General features: G+C 45.8%; 1 protein-coding gene across 15 annotated transcripts in view; it reads left to right on the forward strand.

Annotated features, from left to right (window-relative positions):
- The window catches only part of CAMK2B (calcium/calmodulin dependent protein kinase II beta), a 281,883-nt gene that overhangs the window by 244,549 nt on the left and 17,094 nt on the right, over positions 1 to 20,240 (forward strand). For 4 of the 15 annotated variants that reach the window (XM_074288455.1, XM_074288459.1, XM_074288460.1 and 1 more), the window contains 3 exons: positions 355 to 426; positions 5,166 to 5,210; positions 9,230 to 9,278. In XM_074288455.1, the coding sequence (XP_074144556.1) occupies positions 355 to 426; positions 5,166 to 5,210; positions 9,230 to 9,278 (166 nt within the window). Of the gene's footprint in view, positions 1 to 354; positions 427 to 5,165; positions 5,211 to 9,229; positions 9,279 to 13,827; positions 13,957 to 14,826; positions 14,956 to 16,907; positions 17,148 to 20,240 lie in introns of those variants that run through there. The other 11 variants (XM_074288457.1, XM_074288461.1, XM_074288463.1 and 8 more) reach the window with 7 other exon arrangements.

A 20,240-nucleotide genomic window follows, 5' to 3' on the forward strand; every position in this document is an offset into this window, starting at 1 on the left:
ATGTGACCCCATGGGGGTCCAGGCCCACCTTTTATGAAGCTTTGGTCTAGATGTCCTCCAGGGTCCCTTCCAGCTCCACTCCATGATCCTTTGGCTCAGGGGCAAGCCTGCTTTGATCTTTGGCCTTGGTGACCTCCCAAGCTGGCAGTTCTTGACTGCCCCCTTTTCCAGAGGACCATGGGAGTGCTGCCTCTCCCTGCTCCCTTAGTGCCCAGATTCTCCTAAATTTGGTTTAAGCGGGCATTGGCTAGGGGCTCCCTCTCCTCCCTGCAGAGATCCGAGGATGCTCATGTCGATTTCCTGCTTTCTGTCTCTGTGTGCTGTCTCTGTCTCTGTCTCTTTCCTCTTTCACAGCCCCAGACGAACAGCACCAAAAACAGCGCGGGTGTCACCAGCCCCAAGGGGACGCTCCCTCCTGCTGCCCTGGTACTGAGCTCCTTTCCCCCGTTTTTCTTTCCTACACTCTGCTTGGGCTGCGTGGATGTGTGCTGGTCACTTCCCCACAAGAGGGCCCAGCAGGGCCAATCAAGGCTCTTCCAGGGGCCTCCAGGGCCATCCTAACAGCCAGGGAGAGGGCACATGGGCCCGGGAGGGGGAAGGGCTTTAAGGGATCTCGGGGGAAAGGAGGGGCTCCTACAAGGCATGATTCTCTTGTGGGGTCCAAAAAACTGTCTGATTCATATCGGTCACTTACAGGTCCTAAGAAGCTGTCACTGATGAGCTCCTGGTGACCCTGGGCTCCTCCCACTTTAGCATCACTTTTCTCACCTAGGAGGGAGAGGCTTGGAGCAGGCGATTTCTCAGGGTTCAGAATTAGGCACAGGCCGAGCACAGCCCCTCATCCCTTCCCAGTGGGACTTCATTGGTGGAGAACCAAGGGCAGAATGATTCCCCCTCTTGTTCAACAGATGGTGGGGAGAAAATCTTAAAACAAAGGCAGATGGGACTAGAGGAAATCCTGAGGTTCTCAGCACTGGGTGGAAGAAGAGAAAGGTTAAAACTATCATACTTGGGAAGAAATTCGGAGGGGAGGGTCTGAAAGGTTTTGTTTCCTGTCTCGAGTTATGGAGTATGGGTTGGGTTTGAGAAGCAATGTGGAAAAGGTTCTGGGTTCAAATCCTGCATTCTTTACATATGTGACTTTGGACAAATCACATTCTTAAAACCTCCATTTCCTCATTTGGCGAATGAGGGGGCTGGAACTAGATAGCCCCTGAGATCTGCTCAAGCTCTTGATAAATGACCAAATGAGAGGGGAGGGTAGAAACTCTGAGAGGTAACTCAACTCTAAATCAATAGATGATCCTGGAAGGAGGCTTGAATTTGAGTTATTTGTCCCCATAGGATAAAAGCAGAAGAGAAAGGCTTGAAATAAAAAAGTAGCAAATTTAGCTTGATATTAGGAAGAACCTCCCAACAAAACCAGAGTTCTCTGAAAGTGACAGAGGCTTCTTCAACAGGGAATGAGTTCCCCATCAGTGGAGATCTTCAAGCAAAGGATGGGACCTTCTTTCTTTGCTATGGCCACTGAGGCCCCTTGAGATGCAAAAATTTAGAGATTCTCTGGGAAGGAAGAATTCTCTGAATTTATGACCCCCAAACATCTTAGTCACCTGGGTCCCACTGTGGGAATTTCTTATGGAAAAGCTAAATCATTCTTTAAAGGGGCCCCTTTGAGGGGAGGAGATGGCAAAATCTACATCTTTCAGTGCAGGGGAGAAGCAGCGCACTCTTCCAGCCCCTCAAATTTCAGTCACACAACATATTCTAATGCCTCCTTTATTATTTCTCCTTCTGGAACTAGAATGGTTGGCAATACAGGGTGAGGTGGGAATAAATGCTGTTCATTATGAGGTATTGCTATTTTATCCAAAAAGTAAGAGGGAATTCATACAGCTTGTCTAGGTCCATTTATCATCTTTGCTCCTCCTTCTTATTGTTTTGTACAGGCTACTGAACTTGATAGATTTAAATCTCCTTATTGGAAAAGTTAAACTGATGGTCTGGGTCTATCCAATATCCTAGGGCCAGTATCTTTTGGTGGTTTTTATTTTCCTGCATTGACAAGGAGAGATTTCTCAGTAGGAATGACCATTAGCTTGTTGGTCTAGGGCCAGGAACAATTTCTGGTGGGTGAATAAGCCCAGGAGGTCTGTAAGTTGTATGCCCATCATGCAGGCTGGGGGGGGGGACTTTCTGGAGAGAAAATGTTGTTATGGGCAATCTCCTGTAGTTACCTGAAAGGCTATTTTCTTAATTTAGGAATTGGAACCTGTAGCATCATGAGATTTTTTAGACAGGGTAACTCTGGAACATAGCAAGGCTGAGAACATATTTCTTCCCATATGTTTCCATTTCACCAGATTTAAAAAAAAAAAAGGTAAAAGAACCCAAACACTTAGAAATAGGCCCTTGGAGATGGCACACCAGATACTCTGCCACCTCATTACCCCCCCCCTGCCTCTTATTGCAACTGAGACCATTTTTCTGTTTGACTTCAGAATCTCCCCATCATACCAATGGTGGGAGGCAGATGCCTGTTCTAAACATTAATTGTTCTTTCAAAACTCTGTTAAAAGAAGGGGAGTCAACTTTGTCATAGATGTTTTTGGAAGACTGAAGCTTTGAGTGTGAACCACATCCTTCCCTGGGGTCCCTGAAAGGCTTTTGATTCCTAGATTGCAGGGGGATGGGAGTAGAATTGCTCTCAGAAGGAGAGGAGTAGATCTGAGCCACAAAAGGTGGCATCTTGCTGGACTAATTCCAGGCCTAGTCAGATCTCAAGTTCTCCTGGGGTTCCCTGTCTGAGTGGCCTCCACATCCCAGAAAAAAAAATGGCATGCTTTTTCTGAAAAGAGAGGTGATATATTCAGGGTGTAGGAGACATAAAAATATTTTGGTATTTGCCCAATGACTATGCAGCATTTTCATTACAAAGTTGTTTTTTGTTGTTGTTCTTGTTGTTTTTAAATAATTGAGGTTGGAGAAAGAGAAAATAAATTTTTATTTATTGAAAAAAAGTATTAAGTAAAAGTGAAAATTAAGGGCCATTGCTCCGATTGCAAGAACATTTGAGTTAGAGTCTCCAAAAGCCCAGCCTTAGGACCAGAATCAATCAGTCACAGCTTCTTTTCTACCCCTTGGGTCCAGAGCTGAGTGAGGGAAAGGGCAGAATGGGGCTGAGAATGACACATAGTACCACTTTTTTCTATGACTTCATGAGTTTAGACATTTTGTAGCAGACTCTAGATTTTTTTTTCACATAGACTCAACTGGGGGCTTGAGGAAAGAGAGTCCCAGGACCACCAATGGTGGGGACCTAGCAAAGGCTTACTGTAAAACCACTGGGAAACAAGAACCAGCTACTTTCCAAATATTTAAAAAAATTTCAAATTTGATTTCAGTTTTCAATTAGCAAGCATTTGTTTGCTCTTCCTCTACCCCTCCAGTTTAAAAGAGAAGAAAATGAAAATCCTTGTAATGAATGTCATAATTTTCCTTTTTGAGGAAAGAAAAGCAGCCTCTGATTTTCCCCAGGTTACACCTGGCCACCTGATTTCCTTAGCTATTGCTTTTGAATGCTACTGACAAACTAGATTAAATATACCATCCCCTTACGACATCTGATATGTTGCGGATGATCATTTCTCATTGTTCACTTCCTAGAGCAACCTTGCAAATTAGCTACCAAACTGTTCCAGGCAAATACCAGTGAATTCTGGTGAGTGGTCAGGGATGCTTCCTACCTTTCCTTTATACCTAGTGTACTTCCAGTGAACTGGTAAAGATGGCATAGGCTTCTGCTGAATGTGAAGTATGTATCTTGCAAGGATGTCCTAAGCATATCTTATTTGCATTCCCAAGAGCAGGATGCTTTGGCCAGAGAACACATTTTCATGAACTTAGTGTGTCACTCAAAAGTGGTATGGAAATTTAATTTTAGTCAGTTTATATTTTAAGTAAACCCTATTCTTACAGTGAATTCTGTTGAGAGCAAATCATTCCCTACAGATTTAATCTGCTAAGCAAACTGAACATTTCAAGTACTGGGTGGGTTTTCACAAATTGAGATATAGCTGTACCCTCTTCAGCTAAATGTGATTGTGGCTGAGAAGTTTTGGGGCTCCATTTAGCCCCATAGCCTCTTTGTGGAAGAGAAACTACAAAGAGATGTTTGCTAAGAAAGTTTTGGTCCTGGAATTAGCTGATTTGAGTGCTGTGAGTTTTGCTTGGTGAAGATCTGGAGTGAAGTCCTAAGTCTCACTGCTTAGCTTGAGTCCCACAGTGACATTGAGAACTGATGGAAGATTTGGGGGACTAGAAACTGAGCTGAAAGCAATGAGCCGCAAAGGAAGGAGTGGATTCTGGTCCCTGGAGCCATTTTGTTTTGCCACTGGGTGACAAAGTCCCACATCATGTTGGCTCCATTTGGATTGGGCTTAGATGTGACCCTCTGCAGGCGCAAACCTGCAACACCAAATAAGGATATTTCATGGATTTTTCCCTACTTGGGCAGCCATTGCCAAGAACCCCTATCCAGGTCACCACAGCTGTAGCTCCAAGCCTGGCACTATCCACTGCCTTGTTCTGTCCCCTGGGAAAAGCCTCTGGAGAGGACCACCCAGACAGTGATGGGGGAAGGGAGAGGAAATCCTTCTAAAGCAGACCTCCGCAGTGACCCCGGCATTGGGATTAGACCCTTCCTTTGGCTCCTCTCTGTCCTCACAGCAATCTATTATTCTCTGCTCACCTACATAACATGAAATGCTTCTCTCAGCCTTAAATGAGCCCACAGCTCTTGTTTTCATGCTCTCCATCCCTTCTTCTCCTCTCTCGAGATGGGTGACAATCTTTACATGGTTTGGGATATTTTTATTTCATTCATGTTAATCCAATTCCAGATTTCTCTTCTAGCCTTACTCTGCCACTCTCTGTTTTGAATCATTTGTCTCTCACTGAACTAATTACTTTTTGCTTCCCCCCCTCCATTTCTACCTCCCTCCTGCTCTTTCCTCTCTCTCTCTTTTTCTCTTTCTTCATCATGCTCTTTCACCTCTCCACTTTTCTCTGTCTCTTCAATGTTTCCCTTTCCTATTGGCATTATTTCTTTTTCTCTCCCTCATTCTCCCTCTCTTTCCTTCCTCTGTCTCTTCCTTCCTCTGTAGGAGCCTCAAACCACCGTTATCCATAACCCAGTGGACGGGATTAAGGTACTGCTGCCTTTCCTTCTCACCCTTTGGGGAATTTCTGTTTTTTCTCTTTTGTGAATTGGGACCCAGCTAATTGGGGTCACTATGTAACTGTCCTATCCCCCTGCTTCCCTCTTAAGGCAGATTCTGGGTGTTATGGTTTTTGCTTTTATCAGTGTCTTTCTCTGAAACCTCAGGGGGGGAAAAGATCCACTTGGGTTGGTTAGTGGTTAGGAGGCCTCAGAGCTAAGGGAAATGTCAAAAAACACCTGGAAGTCTCAAAACTAGATAGCATTGAGCTTCTGGGGATCTGAATGCTGGACTTGGAGTCAGGAAGAACTGAATTCAAATCCTGCCTCAGATACTTACCAGTTATATGACCTTAGATAAGTCACTTAACTTCTCAGCCTTGGTTTCCTCATCTCCAAAATTGGGGTACCGATAGCACCTGTCCCACAGGTTGTTGTGAAGATAATACATAAAGCACTTTGCAAGCTTAAAGTGCTATATAAATGCTATTATTAGTATTATTGTTGATTTCCATTTAGCCTCCAGGTAATGACAGATTATCAGTGGATGACATTGATCAGGGTATATGCAAAGGAGCTCAACATTTGGGACTCCCCAGGGCTGTTCTAGTGAATATAGCCCTTCTGGTCAAGTTATCAGGGTCCTTTAATTTCCAGGGCTAGGGGTTGACTTATGGATGAATCCATGGTCTGTCCCTTTGCCCAAGCTGTCCCTGAGCTGGAGAAGAGAGGAGGGTCCTCCACCCAGGCCTTTTGGTCTTAGAAATGGGATTCTAGGGGCATGGCCCCCAAAATAGCATGGCAGGGATTGGAGAGACCATGGGGAAGGTAACAGGGTACTTGGATTGACTGAGGGAAGCAGCACAGTGCCTGGCCCCTTTCCCACTGCTCATGTACTGTGTCCTCCTCAGACAAGCCTGCTCTCCCGCCCTCCAATGTTTTCTGCTAAAGAAACTTCTTCTTCCTGTCCACTTCTGCTCCACTCTGATCATCACCTCACGTCAGCGCATCGGCATAACCATTCCAGGGAGGAAGCCTGAGCCTTGCGGGGGCTGCTTAGGTGGTAGCTCAACAGGAGGCCTTCTCTCTCCTGGTGCCATACTGTCTGGCTGCCAGGTGCACACCTGCACTCCTTCAGGAGGGCTAATCCTATGTGACAGGCAGTGGGGTGGACACTCAGGAGCCAGATGACCAGGCGTATTTGATCTAAGCCCTTGTCTGAGCTTCAGTTTCCCCATCTCGAAGGAGAAGTAATGAGACTAGATGATCCAGGTCACAGAGCTCGGGGGTCCCTAACTTCTCCAGAGCCTCGATTCCCAGCTGTCTTAGATAGGAACTTCTAAAAGCAAATGCTGAAAATGGGAGCGGCTCTCAAGCGGCTTGCACGTCCCAGCGTGTCTCCTTTGCCATCTAGCTGTGGGGTGCTGGCTGCTTCCTCATCTTTCTGGGTCTCGGTTTTCTTTTGGATGAGGAGAGGCTGGGATGGTCCAGCTGTACAGCTCAAGGAGACGGCCCTTTCTGAACATGGTGTTTTCTGGGCCGGGCACGTGTGCGTGTCTTTGTGTCTCTTCGTATGTCCTCTGTAGTCTGTCCACCTGTTGTTTTCTCGAGAGTGACCTCTGCACCAAAAGGACAAAAGGGAGGGCTGTTTTCTCTTTGTTTCCTGCGACCGAGGTCAATCAACAATTATTAATGAAGCACCCATACTACACCAGGCACTGTATTAGGATGTGGGCATGTGGAAATGAAGAATGAATGGATCTGGTGTCTGTTCAAGAGAAGCTTGGTCTGACTGATGTGTGGCTCTGAACATGAAATTCTCCCACCCAGCTTCCCCAGCTCGCCACTGTTCTTCTCATGCAGGGTCTGAAACCCCACCCCTGGGGAGCCTTCCCCCTCCCCGCCACACTCTGGGCCAGATCAGTCCCACCAGCAGAGAGTGGGATTCTGCTTCCCTGAAGGCTACTCACCCCCTTCTATGAGAAAGGCAGTGTGCTATAGTGGAGAGAATGCTGGCCTTGGAGTCAGAAAGACATTCAAATCCTACCTTAGTCATGGTCTAGCTGTGTAGCCCTGAGCAAATAAGTCAATTAAATCTCTCTGAAAATGTCTTCTCATGTGTAAAGAGATAACAATAACAACTCCTTCATAGACTTGTGGTTATTGGGAGAGTCAAGTGAGATCATGTGTGTAAAGCCAAAAGGATATATGTATATATAACATATATATATAATATATTAAATATATATGTAATATATATATATGAATATATAGAGAGACATCATAAGTACTTTGTGACGGATGGGTATTATGCTTAACCACTAGGGCTTGTCTGAAGGCTCAGAGGGGCACCAGTGTCTGGCTGGGGAGGACACTAAGGCAGGGCCAGTTTACAGCTTGTGCTGTTGCTACCATTGGAAAGAAAAATCCCAACTCTTTTTATGTCATCTGAGTTTCCCTTATAGATAACCAAAACCTTAAGAAACAGTTCTGGGGCCATAGGAAGGGTGTGATTAGGGAACGTGGGAGACTGGGCTGGAATCCATACAGGTACATGCAAAGGAAAGCCAGAAGACCTCAGTGAGGGAACTAGTTCCAGGAGAGATGCTTTCCTAAGGAAGCTCCAGCACATCTGTGTGAATCTCAGTGGCTGTTGTTCCATCCGTGTGGCTGATGGCTGTTTCCTCAGCCATTTCTGGAGAATTGTAGGTTCACAGAAACATAGTCATATCCAGATTAGCCAGGATGCACACACAAGGAATAGGATGCTCTGGTGAATTGAATTTTCTGGTTAATTAAGTATTTTGCCCTTCTCATTTCAAGTCCTGTGTTTAAAAGCTCTTTCTACTTTCCTCCCCAGTGAATATATCTTTTTTTGATGATTCAGGGTCTTGTGGCCTCAAAGTCATAGTCCTAAACCTGAGCCTGTATAAAGATAGGGCAGATATAGAAAATGGAAGTGATGCAAGCTGGCATTTCTTTATTCCTAAGGCAAGCCCTGAAAGTATTGAGGATTTTGTTCTTTTAAAATGGGTCAATATTTCAAGTTGCATCCATCAACATGATAGGCACTCTGCCCTCTGCTCAGAAAATAAGTGTTGCTGTCACAGACAAGTACATTGGCCCATAGTCAACACCTGATGAGCACCTTCAACCTTAGCTGGACTGGTACTTATGTGGGCTGCTACAGACCTGCCTCAAAGTGTTTTCCAATGTGGTAGGACCTATCAAAGCTGCTTTTGCTTTACTGGCAAAACCTTCCAAGACCCAGGCTCATCCCCACTCTGCAGTGAGGTACCAGGGAGGCAGGATGTTAGTGGGGAGGTGATGGTTGTCCCCAAGGTTGCTTCTCAGAATTCCTAATAGAAGGCTATTTCCTTGCTATAGCTTCTTTTTTTTCAGAAAGCTGTTCTATCTCTTCCCTTCTCTAAGACGGAAAGAAAAATCCAGCCAATCTATTTTATTTAATCAAGTTTGTCCTCTGTCTCGTCCTGTTGTGTGTGTGTGTGTGTGTGTGTGTGTGTGTGTGTGTGTGTGTGTGGCCCAAATTCTTCCTGGGCTACCTTCCATTTTCTTCTTCTTACTGGGTCCTAAGGATAAATTAGAGGTGAGAAGGGGTATGGAAAGAGAAGGGAAGAGGCTGGGAGGTACCAGACCTAGGGAAAATGGACCAGAGGTTTGTAGCTGAGCTCCGGGTAGCTTCTTCCAGGTCTGTTAAAGAGCATTGCTCTGTGGAATTCCAGCAAAAGGCTTGTATCCGAGTGGGGAGCTTGCAGCAGATCATGAGTGGCAATGTGAATGATGGGTACCCAGACACGGGCTTCCTCCGGGCCAGGGCTGCTGTGGCTTAGTAGGAGACCATTCAGTCCTGGCTGCCAGCTCCTGGGGGCTGCTTCAGCTCCGTAGCCTCTGCCACCCCCAGGCCCCTTGGGGCCATTTCCCTAATGGTACCTCTTTTTGCATTCTTTTCTCTTCTGTGTCTCTCATCGACTCCCTGTGTACTCCCTCTAGGAATCATCAGACAGCACCAACACCACCATAGAAGATGAAGACACTAAAGGTAAGGACTCTGGGCTGACCTTCCAGCGGCCAGACTGGTGGTGGGGGGGGACACAGGAGGGTATGGGCCCAGAGGAGGGGATTGAGAGGGTTGGAAATACTTTGGGCTTTAGTTTTGACTGGAAAGAGTAGGGGAGCTAAAACACACCTGTGAAGGAAAAGAACAGGATACAGGCTGCGCTGGGTCACCTTCCATTTAGAAGGTAATTGTGGGATGGGATTGGGCCAGCCCAGAACTCAAAAAGAGGCGGCAGATTCTGTGACAAAGTAAGACCAAAATGATGGCCAAACCCAAGGTTTCCCTAGGTTCTACTATTACTTTCTACCTGCCAGCACCAGCCTGTTGAGAATATGTCCTTACCCATTTGCTCCTCTCTGATACCCCTTGCACGGGTGCTTTCTAAGCAGGTCACAGTAAGTATGAGATATACTGGGAAGAACACTTCCAGAGACCTCTATTCAATTTTCATCAGCTAGGTGATTCTGGGTAAGTCAGAGTATGGGTTTCCTCATCTGAAAAAGGAGGGGGTTAGACTGGATGAATGATCCCTAAAGCCATCTCTTTCAACTCTAAATCCTATGAAACTATTAAACTACTTTCTTATTCTAGAATGACTGAGCAGCTTGTGCCTCTCCCCATCACTGGAAGCTTCATACCTGTAACCTCCCTTTTACAGGTGTCATCTTTCATTTTTCTCCTGGGTCTCCTCTTTTTAGGGGTGGGTGAATCTATTCTTGATTTCTGAGCCAGGAAGGTCCTTTCTGTCTGGGTCTTTTAAGTTTTTCATTTAAGTTCATGCCAGATGTCATGTCAGGAAATCCCCTCCCTGATAATCTAAATCAGTCATACATGGATTGCCTTCTAGTCCACCCTCCTTTAAAAAAAAGATCCATGGATAAATTTTGGGGGATCCATGTACTTGGATGGGAAAAAAAATATGATGGCTTTATTTTCTTTGTGATCCTATGTATTATATTCATTAAAAAGACTCTTCTGAGAAAGGAAGGGTCCATAGTCTTATACCAAACTGACATTAAAAAATTAGGAAACTCTACTCTAATAACAGCTTCCCCTCCCCATCCCCTTCTAGAGGAAGCTGACTTCACTCAGCTTCTCATCTGTGTTGCGTCCTTCTTGCTCTCAAGCAGACATGCCTTTCCCAGTGGCCCAATCAGGCAGCTCTAAAACTGGTCACCTGAAAACCTTTCCTCAAATCTTTTTGCCTCTAGACCCTCTGAGCCGTCTCAAACCTCACAGCTACAGTGCCAGGTTCTGATTTTCTGGAGTCCTATCCTAACATTCTCAGGATTGACAATAGAGAATCAGCCTGCTGCAATGGGGGAAGAAGCACTGGACTATCGGGAGATGGGGCATGTGATTCCGTTTCTACCACTTACAACTTGTGTGATCTTAGGCAAATTGCTTTGAGCTATTGTTTCCACATTTACAGAAAAGTGATTATAATATTTACACTGCCTACTTCAAAATGTGTGATGGTAGATAAAGCACTGGACCTAGAATCAGAAGAACCAGAATTCAAATCTGTCCTTAGACTCTTACTACCTGAGATAAGTGAAATAACATCTATAAATCAATAAGCAAGCATTTATTAAACAATTATATGCCAGGCACTGGATTAGGCACTGGGATTTCAAAGCCAAAAGAGAAAAAATGCTTTCCCTCGAGAGGCTGTATATTCTTCATATAAAAAATACCTTATAAACTAGAAAATGCTATGTAAATGATTAGCCTCTTATAGAGCGGTCTGGATGAGATGATGTAGGCAAAGATACTTTGTAAGTTGTAAAGCCTATACAGACTATGAAATGTATCTATACCCTACATTTACATGATTATTATTCCTTTTCCAACCATACAAAGTATTCTCAAATCCACCTGTATTTGAGGGATATTTTACCTGGGAACTCAGCCTGGAAATCCATTCTCTGACCCTTTGTCAATTGCATTGTCCTGGGACTGTCCCTTTACCCAAGGCTACCTTCATCCTCATCAGAGCTGGGATGGGAGCAAAATGCCCAATAACATATATGCAGTCAGTTACATAGAACTTCTAAAGGAATTACTAATACTTGAAGGCAAGTATTACTGCATCAAGAAAGGACATTAGCAGGTAGCCAACCAACCCTCTGCCCTCATCATTCACCAGCCAGGTAACCACTCTCTCAGGACCCAATGCCAACAGTAGGCAAATCTCTTTTTAGAGGAAGACTAAGATCTTGATGAAGGAGGAAGTCCCAGGAAGTTGGTCCGTTGGCTTGGTGTGGGAAAGAGCACAGGGCATCCCCTCTCAGTGACTGCTTCTTGGGTCCAAACACAGTTCTTCTAGATTATAAGGCTCTACTCCCTTCAGTCACGTCTCTTCTGTCAGGATAGGGGTATAGTCAAGGGCCTTCACTTGAGAAAACTCTCTTGGTTTGGAATCATAGGATTAAGAGCTGGGAGAGATGGGAATTATTCAGAATTGTGGTTTTAGAGCTGAAAGGGACAAAAGTTTCTGAGTTTCACTTCAGTTTAGAGCTGAAAGTCATCTAGTCTCTTTACAGAGGGGTTAACTCAGGGCCAGAGGGAGGGGGAATGAGTCAAGTCTAGGTCATTTAGCTGCATATGATTTTTGCTGCTGGACCACACTGATTCCCCGCCTTCCCCCCATGCATCCAGGCTCCAGTATACCCTGTCTCACCGCCAATGTCCACTCCTCCTCCTACCACAGGAACATCTTCTCTCCAGGATTAGCCGACATGATCCGCACCCGTTAGTCTCCTACATCATCCAAACCACAGCTGATGTTAGGGGTGTGAGGAACCAGACCAAGGAAGAGAGGGGCTGTCAAGAAGTCTGGCTCAGCTCCTCTTTTCTTAGCTGGGGATTCTCAGACAAGTCAGCTGAACTTCCATTTACTCTTATGGCAAACAGGAATACTAAGGTCTGTGTTGCCTACCTCACAGGGCTGTTGTGAGGTTCATATGAGATAACGGTCACCAAGTTCTTTATAAACTTTAAAGCATATAAATGCTAGGAATAGTGGTAATAATAATAGCCAAAGAAGGGGAAGAAATCAGGCTCAGAATTCTTTTAAAAAGCTTGAATTATCCATTATCTCTATGGGGAGAAAGAGCATTATTCTGTTTGTATTTCACTAAACAGTGTGATTCAGTAAGCAGTGGGTAGAGCACTTAATTTAAAGTCAGGGGACATGAGTTATTCCAGCTCCTTTATATTGAAATACATCACTTTCCCTCTCAGGGTCTCAGTTTCTCCAGCTGTAAAATGAAGCAACTGAACTGAATGATCCTAAAGATCTTTCCTTTCCAGTACTAAAATCCCATAATCCTCTTGCTCTAATCCGGGCAGCCTGTTCCTCTAGAAGGAGTCCTTTCTGTCTTTCCAATAAAGGCTATAGACCAATAGTTGAAATTACTGGCCATGTAGGGGCTTCTGTAAAGAAGAAATAGAAGATGGCATCAAATCATATCAGGAACACTAACTGAGCTTTGGGCAACTTGGTTTAGAAAGCATATTGATGAGCTGGGAAAAGTCTAGAGGTGGTCAAAAGAGAATGGTGACATGTCCTTGAGTCCAGGTCATATGCGGATTACTTGGAGGAATTAGGGATTCTTAGACTGAAGACCAAGGGTAACTTACATGGTAACTATCTTCAAATATATGAAGGAAGGGTTGTTGTATGATGGAAGGGTTAATCTGTTCTCCTTGTTTCCAGAGGGCAGAACCAGGAGAACGGAGTGGACATTGCAAAGAAACAAATTTAGGTTTGATGTTAGGAAAAATTTCTTAACAAGTAGGTCATTCATCCCCAAGAAGAATGGGCTGCTTTAGGAGATGCCCTCTTTGGGTTTTTGGGCAGAGATGGGATAAACTCTAACTGTACATATTTGAATGAGAATTTCTTTTCAGGGATGGGATAGCCTAATTGGTTGCTAAGACCTCTTTCAACTCTGAAATTCTGTGATTCTGTGAAGACTGTCATATTATTAGATATTAGAAATCCAGCTGGGACTTAGAGGTTGATCTTAGGCCACAGAAATGGGAATTCCTTTGTTTACTAGCCCGAGATCCATATTCCAGGACAACTAGTCCTGGAGACAACAGCTCTGAGAAGGTTTTGCACAGGGAGTGGTGTGTCAGGGCCACTGGGAGCTCCCCACCTTCATTTCAACAGATTTATTAAACTCCTATTGTGTGGGGCACCAGAGTAGACACCAGTATAACTGTCCCCGCCCTAGCGTAAGGTCAAGGCTACAGCCAAAGAAACCAGTTAGTTGTAAGGAAGGAACTGCTGGGTCTGTCCCTAGTAAACTAGTAGTCAGTGTCTACTTCACTGTCTCACCACACACTGCTGCTCTCTGGGCCCAGATGGGTTAGGGACCCCAAATAACTGGCTCTAGGCTGTGCTTTTGTCTCCCCTGCATTTCTCTTCTCTCATGATTTTCATTGTGTTTATACCCTCCCGATCCCTGGCCATCTCATCTTCTCCTCCTGTTCACTCTCTCATCTGTTTCACCTTCCCCAGTCCCCAGGATCTCTGATATTCTAAGCTCGGTGAGGAGGGGTTCAGGGCCCCCGGAAGCTGAGGGGCCCCAGCCAGCTATGCCCCAGCCATGTCCGTCTCCATCTCTCCTAAGCTCCCTGCCTGTCCTGTGTAAGTAGTTACCTCCCTTCCCCAGGCAACTTTAGAAGCGGTGCTTCCACTGGTCCTCCATTCGTCCTGGTAGGGCTGGCCTGTCATGGGAACCTTCGGAGGAAACCCAAGGGTCCCTCACTCTTTGAGAGCTGCCACTGCAAGAGATTAAGGGATCCTGTAGAGCAGGATACTTTGCCCTTAGAAATGAGAGGGAAGCACAGTTTCTTACTGGTGTCCTACATGGAGGGGGAATGGGAGCAGAGCTAATGAGGGCCGCATCAGAGAGACATCTGGCACCTGATTTTTGATATTAATCAAACAGTCTTTGTTCTGCATGTGAGCAGAGGGTCTGAGCAGTCCTGTAGTGCCTTCCACACTAGCCTCAGGGCTCACCGAGAAAGAAGAAGAGAGGAGTTTCTGCTTTTTCAGTCTATCCCTCTCTTCTATAACCTTCTCCTTCCCCAAGTCCTGCTCCCTTTCTTCCAGGGAGAGTGATCTGATCCTTGACCTCAAAGATCTACTTTCATATATGTAACTGAGGATCCTTAGGATGGGTAGACCCCCTCCTCCTCCTCCTTCCTATTTAATCTTTTTCTCGAGAGGGGAGGAAAGAGTAGGTAATAAGTAGAACTCACCTCACTATGCATGCCCTTTGGCCAGGACCCCCTGTGGGTTTGGAAGGAGGCTTGAAGGGTTTGGGGCCTCCTAAATGCAAAGGTCCATTTATACCCAAGTCCTCTTTCTTGTTTCCCACTGTCCTACGAGTGGTCCCAAGCAGAAAGGCCGTTCCCCAGAGCTGATCTCAGAGGTCTTGCTTGTGTTCTCCTCCCTCTTGGTTTCTCTTTCTGCTCCAGACTCGTGTTCATTCTCTCATCTGTTTCACCCCAGCCCCCAGGATCTCTGACATTCTAAGCCCAGTGAGAAGGGGTTCAGGGCCCCTGGAAGCCGAGGGGCCACAACCGGCCGTCCCCCAGCCTTGTCCGTCTCCGACTTTCATGAGCCCCCTGCCATTCCCATGTAAGTAGCCAGCCCCAACTAGGGGCCCTGCTGCTGCTGGTGCCGTGAATGACCAGACAGGCTGAATCAGCTATACCCACAGCTCATCCCAGCTTCTCTTAGATGGCCGCTGCTGCTGCCTCCCATGTGCTTTCCCTCTAAGCTGTGCCCAGGCTGCCGAACCCTGGGGCCCAAGGCACCAATTGTGGAGTCCGGCTAGACCCCAGGAAGGTTCTTGTCCTCCTCGAGGCCCTCATGGGCCTGCTGCCTGACTTTTCTGGTCCCCAAACTTAACCAGCTTCGCCTAATCATGACTCACTTCACCTCTCCTTTGCATTTATTTGCCATGTCTCAGACCTTCACAGCTACAACTCTCCAGCCAGCCTCCACTCAATGCCCTGGACTCTTCTGCTGTCCTGCCTCCTGCTTGGAGGCCCCACCTCTGGGCCCAGCCCGCATAGTGATCCCAAGGAAGGTCTCTATTTAGCGATGACCCAGAGAGAGGCCGCAGTGAACTCCTGGGATGGGAGGAAGAGGCTCCCACTTTAACTCCCCATTGGAATAGCATATCAGGAAATGAACACATGGGCACCCTGGACTGACCTACCAAGAAGCTGGAGACGGGAAAGGAAACATAACTTCCAGAACCCACATTCTTCCCCATCCCCTACATAAGTTCTTGGACCTGGAATCAGTTCCCTCATCTTTGAAATGAAGAGACTGGATGAGATGACCTTTAAGGTCCCTTCTAGCCCTAAATCCATGATCCTGGGACTACCTAAAGGGAAAGGGCCTTCCAGAGGCTCATTCCTCAAAACAGGCAACTTATGCTATCTGATCCCCGAATGCTGGAGACGAAGGGTGCTTGGTGGGTGTCTGGGCTACAATGAATAATTTCCAGAGCAGAGAGCTCCTTGGTTTTCTTCCCATCTCAATCCATCCTGGAGCTGAAACAACCTTCATTGTCAGGAAATTCCTTCTTGATCTTTGGTCCAGTCTCTCTTGTCCAATTAGGGAGAAGGAAAACTTTCTTTCCTGTGGGTTCCCCACTTTATACAGTTGGTGGGTCCCTGTTGAGCAGAAGGATTATAAATTTGATGGGGTTTTTTGTCAACTGAATCCTATTTTCAGTGCACCACAGGAAATAAGATACTTAAAGAAAGCCTGTGGCTAAAGTTGAATACAGAAAACTAACCAGTATCCTTGATTTGTGTTAAGTCTGGAGTCACATGACCTGAGTTAAAATCCTGACTCAATTACTTACTGCCTACTTGACCTTAGACAAACCCTTTTTAAAATTTTTGGTGCCAGACCTGATTTTCTACATTCTCACATGAGAAGTATAGACTAAATAGGCTTTAAAATCCCTTCTAAATATAAATCTATTATTTGATGATTTTTTGGTCCAAGTTTTCATATTTTTGAATTTATTTAATGTGGAAGGGGTAGGGGATAAATACACATCTAAGTATGATGTCCAGAGAAGAAAAGAAATCAACTTCTTTCTGGCTTGGAGTAAGAAGAGACACCATCTTGCTGCATGTCCTCATTTGCCTTCATTGGATATCACTGGGTCCAACGTAATTTACCATCCTGGCAAGCACTCTCCTGGGTTAGGGGATGCTCCCACCTCCCTGCTACCTTCTAACACTCCATTCCTAGGGGGCTCTCAGAACTTGATTCTAATTTGTGTGGCATCTTGCTCTCCTACTTGGTCTGCCTTTGAAGCTCGACAGATTTAATTCTGCCTAACATCTGAATAATTCCTTCCTCCTTCCATTCCTTCATCCCTCCTTCCTTCCCTCCTTCCTTCCTCCTTCCCTCCCTCCCTTTCTCCCTCCCTTCCTTCCTTCCTTCCTTTCTTCTTTCCTTCCTTTTTTTCCCCATCTTGGTTTTCTGTGCTCATCCATTTTTCCTATTCTGCTCAAACCCTCTGTTCCTATGTCTTCACCATCTTGTCTATTTCACCCCAGCCCCCAGGATTTCTGACATTCTAAGTCCAGTGAGGAGAGGTTCAGGGACACCGGACGCTGAGGGGCCCCAGCCAGCTGTGCCCCAGTCCTGTCCATCTCCATCTCTCCTAAGCCCCCTGCCCACCTCATGTAAGTAACTGTCTTTTAGGTGGTCCTGCCTGCTGCTTTGCGAGCACTGGTTTTCAGAGGCCAGCCATGGCTTTTTCATCGGTGAAACAATGGAGGGGGGATAGGGAATACAAACCAAAAAAGGACTGGTGCCCAAGAGGAATGATGCCAGCTGGGCCTTTGTCCCCATATTGATGCTTCTGGGGGCATTATGAAAAGGATGGAATGGATCCCAAGATCTTGGGCTTATTCCACTACTTACCAGGAGAGTAGAGACGGAGGTAATCCTAGTAGAAAAGAAGATACTATATATTTGCATGTGTTTGATCATACATACAAGTTATATAATTGGAGTGGGGGGAGGGAGGTTGTGTATGCACATATGGTCAGTCCAGTATCTGAGAGTGGGGGAGAACCATAGTTTCCCCAGGAAAACCATGAACATGTCACAGGCTCATAGAGTGTAGAAAATAATTATAAGATCAGAGAATCACAGATTTGGAGCTAGAGAGGACACTAGGTTTTATAGATAAGGAATTAAAGGTTGGAGGGTTTGGAGGACTCCACACAGGTAATAACAGGGGCCCGATTTGAACCCTGGTGCTCTGACCAGACCAGAACTGAGGTTCTAGGATATCATGCTGCCTCTTATCAGATCCAAGCAGCCAGCAGACAGAAGTGAAGTCTGAGGAGCAAGGTGAATTTTGTGTTGAGGAGGGGTGTTATTTGGGATACAGTGGGGTAGAAAATGAGATCTGGTGGCTTTGAGGTGGCAACAGCAGGGCTGGGGGACTCAGATTTGGGGGAGGCAGAAAAGTCTCTGGCAGAAGAGAAGATGGGAACCCAGTTTGGGGTGGCACAAGTAAATCTTCAGGATAAATGTCCTATGGATACGGCAGGGTGGAGGGAGGGTTTGGCCTTCAGCAAGCCGGCGGACATTGTGCTAGAACTCCCCTCCTTGTCAGTGGCCCAGAGCAGTCTGGGAATTGAGCCTATGTGGTTTCCGGGGCCACCTCTTAGCTCTGCGATCCTGGTGCCTGCCTGCTTGCCCTGAGCCATACAGAGCAACAGTATCACTTACAGGGATGGATGACAAGATGGGGCACCAAGAGCTACAGGGAAAACACCAGGGAGACAAACAGAGCTGAGATGCTCTCTGATAAGGAGCGCTCACGACAACAGGGGAGACCAAAGCACGAGGGACAGGGCACAGGAATGGCAGGGCGGTCCTCAGGTAAGCTTCCACTCTGGAGGAGATTTCACAGGGAATTCTGCCAGAGAGAGCCAAGTTGAGGCTAGCTGTTGCTAGCTCCTATTGCTCTTGCTGCTGAACGACAAGGGCAAAGCCTTTCCTGTGGGCTTCCTGAAATGAGAGGGTGAAGGAGTGTCTTATTGTGGGGCTTGGGGCAAGGATTAGTTTGCCATGGTGCTGAGATCCAGAATTGAAGTCAGTCCCCCTTGGGAAGATGGGGCTCCCTAGTGCTTAGCACAATACCTGGCAATATTATGTACTCAAATATGGCTTATTAACTGAATAACTGATTGGTGCTTCCCAGAATCATTTAGTTTATAGAAGCTAGGGAACATAAATGTATTTACAAAATCAGCAAGAGAAAAAGGCAAAAGGGGCAGTAAGAAGGAACAAAGTAGAAATGAGCTGAGGAAATAAAACTGGGGAGGGAAAACAGGAAGGGAAAAATACCTGGTGGATAGAGGGAGAATTTTGAAAAATAACACTGTACATTTATATTTGACACAGAAGACAACAATGAGACAAAGTGTGGAGGAGGGGAGCAGATTACCTTCACATATAGTTTCCACACAGAAAAGAGAGATTGAGGTGGGATAAAGATGAGATAGGAGAGCAGTGGGGGTGTAACAGCTCCTTAAGCTTGCCAGAGGGAAAAGTACCAAAGAGAAATGAGGCTGAAATGAGTGGAAAGTTACAGAATTCCAGGCAGTAGATTACTTGACTGCCCAAAGGGAAAGGAGTGGATATATTTCACCTCGAAGATGAGGAAAGCAATAGGACTTCTGTGCCCCAGACATTCAGATCTCCTAGAGTGCTAGAGATATGCAAAAGTGATGGACAGAAGGCAGGCTTGGTGATGGTGGGCTTGAGTCCCAAATAGAGGAGGAAATGCCCAAGGAACAGTTAAAATACCAGCCATCTGTCCCTCAAAGACACGATCTCCAAGGACAGCGACTGATAACCTTTAAAGGGATCTAAGCTCCTAGGAGGCAGAGAGGAGGGAAGGGGCTCAAAGAGAAACAAAGGGAAAGCTCTGAAACCTGCTGAGAAGGCTGGCAGGGAAGGGTCATTTCAGCATTGCCCTGGCACCAGACTGTTTCACTTTTCCAGAATGCTGGCGGGGCTCTGCCACCTTGTCTGGTTTCTCTGTACAGAAATTGTGTTTGTGGGGATGGAAGGGGAAGTTTATCTTTTCTGTTGAAGAACTAGGAATTCCTACCCATTCCTTAGATATAGGTGCTTTGGAGACTTGGCACTAGGAGCAGCCATGCCCCTTATCTTTTAAGAGTTTGCTCTAGGGGTTGATTAAGGAAAGCCAACTCACCCATTGTGCAGCTGAGATAATAATTATAAAGCTAGACAGGCCAATTTCTGCATTTTACAGAAAAAAAAAAAAAGGCTAACTGATTTCTCCAAGATCACATAAACAGTGAGCATCAAAGGGAAAATTTGAACCCAGGCCTTCAGAAGACCAAACCAGGGCTCCTTCTCCTGTTCCCTGCTGCCTCTAAAACTAACACTTTATATAGTTTCAAGTTTATACACACACACACACACACACACACCTCTTTAAGTTTTTAAAGTACTATGGATATGTTATCTCATTTGAGGTTAAGAATAGTGAATTAGGGAAATTTTGGTATTAATTGGGTAGATTCCTAGAAGAGGTAACTTGAGATAAGGGGATCAGAAAAGATATAGTTGTGCATATTGGGGTTTGGAGGTGGTTCAGTTCTCGAGAAATGAAGTTAGCAAAGCTTGGAAATCGAGGAAAAAATATCTTTGGGGATATAAGATTATGTAACTGCGAAGCTTTTAAGGCCAGTGAGGCTAGAATTATAAGGAATCAGGAACTCGAGTAGGAAAGTGACCAGCTATTGTACCACCAGCACCAGTCCCTCACACTTTAACCTGCTTTTTCTTCTTGTTCATTCTTCCTGTAAAAAGGCTTTACTAGAGAGTCCTCAAAGCTT

This window comes from Sminthopsis crassicaudata, chromosome 2, assembly GCF_048593235.1.
Source record: "Sminthopsis crassicaudata isolate SCR6 chromosome 2, ASM4859323v1, whole genome shotgun sequence".
NCBI classification, from domain to species: Eukaryota; Metazoa; Chordata; class Mammalia; order Dasyuromorphia; family Dasyuridae; genus Sminthopsis; species Sminthopsis crassicaudata.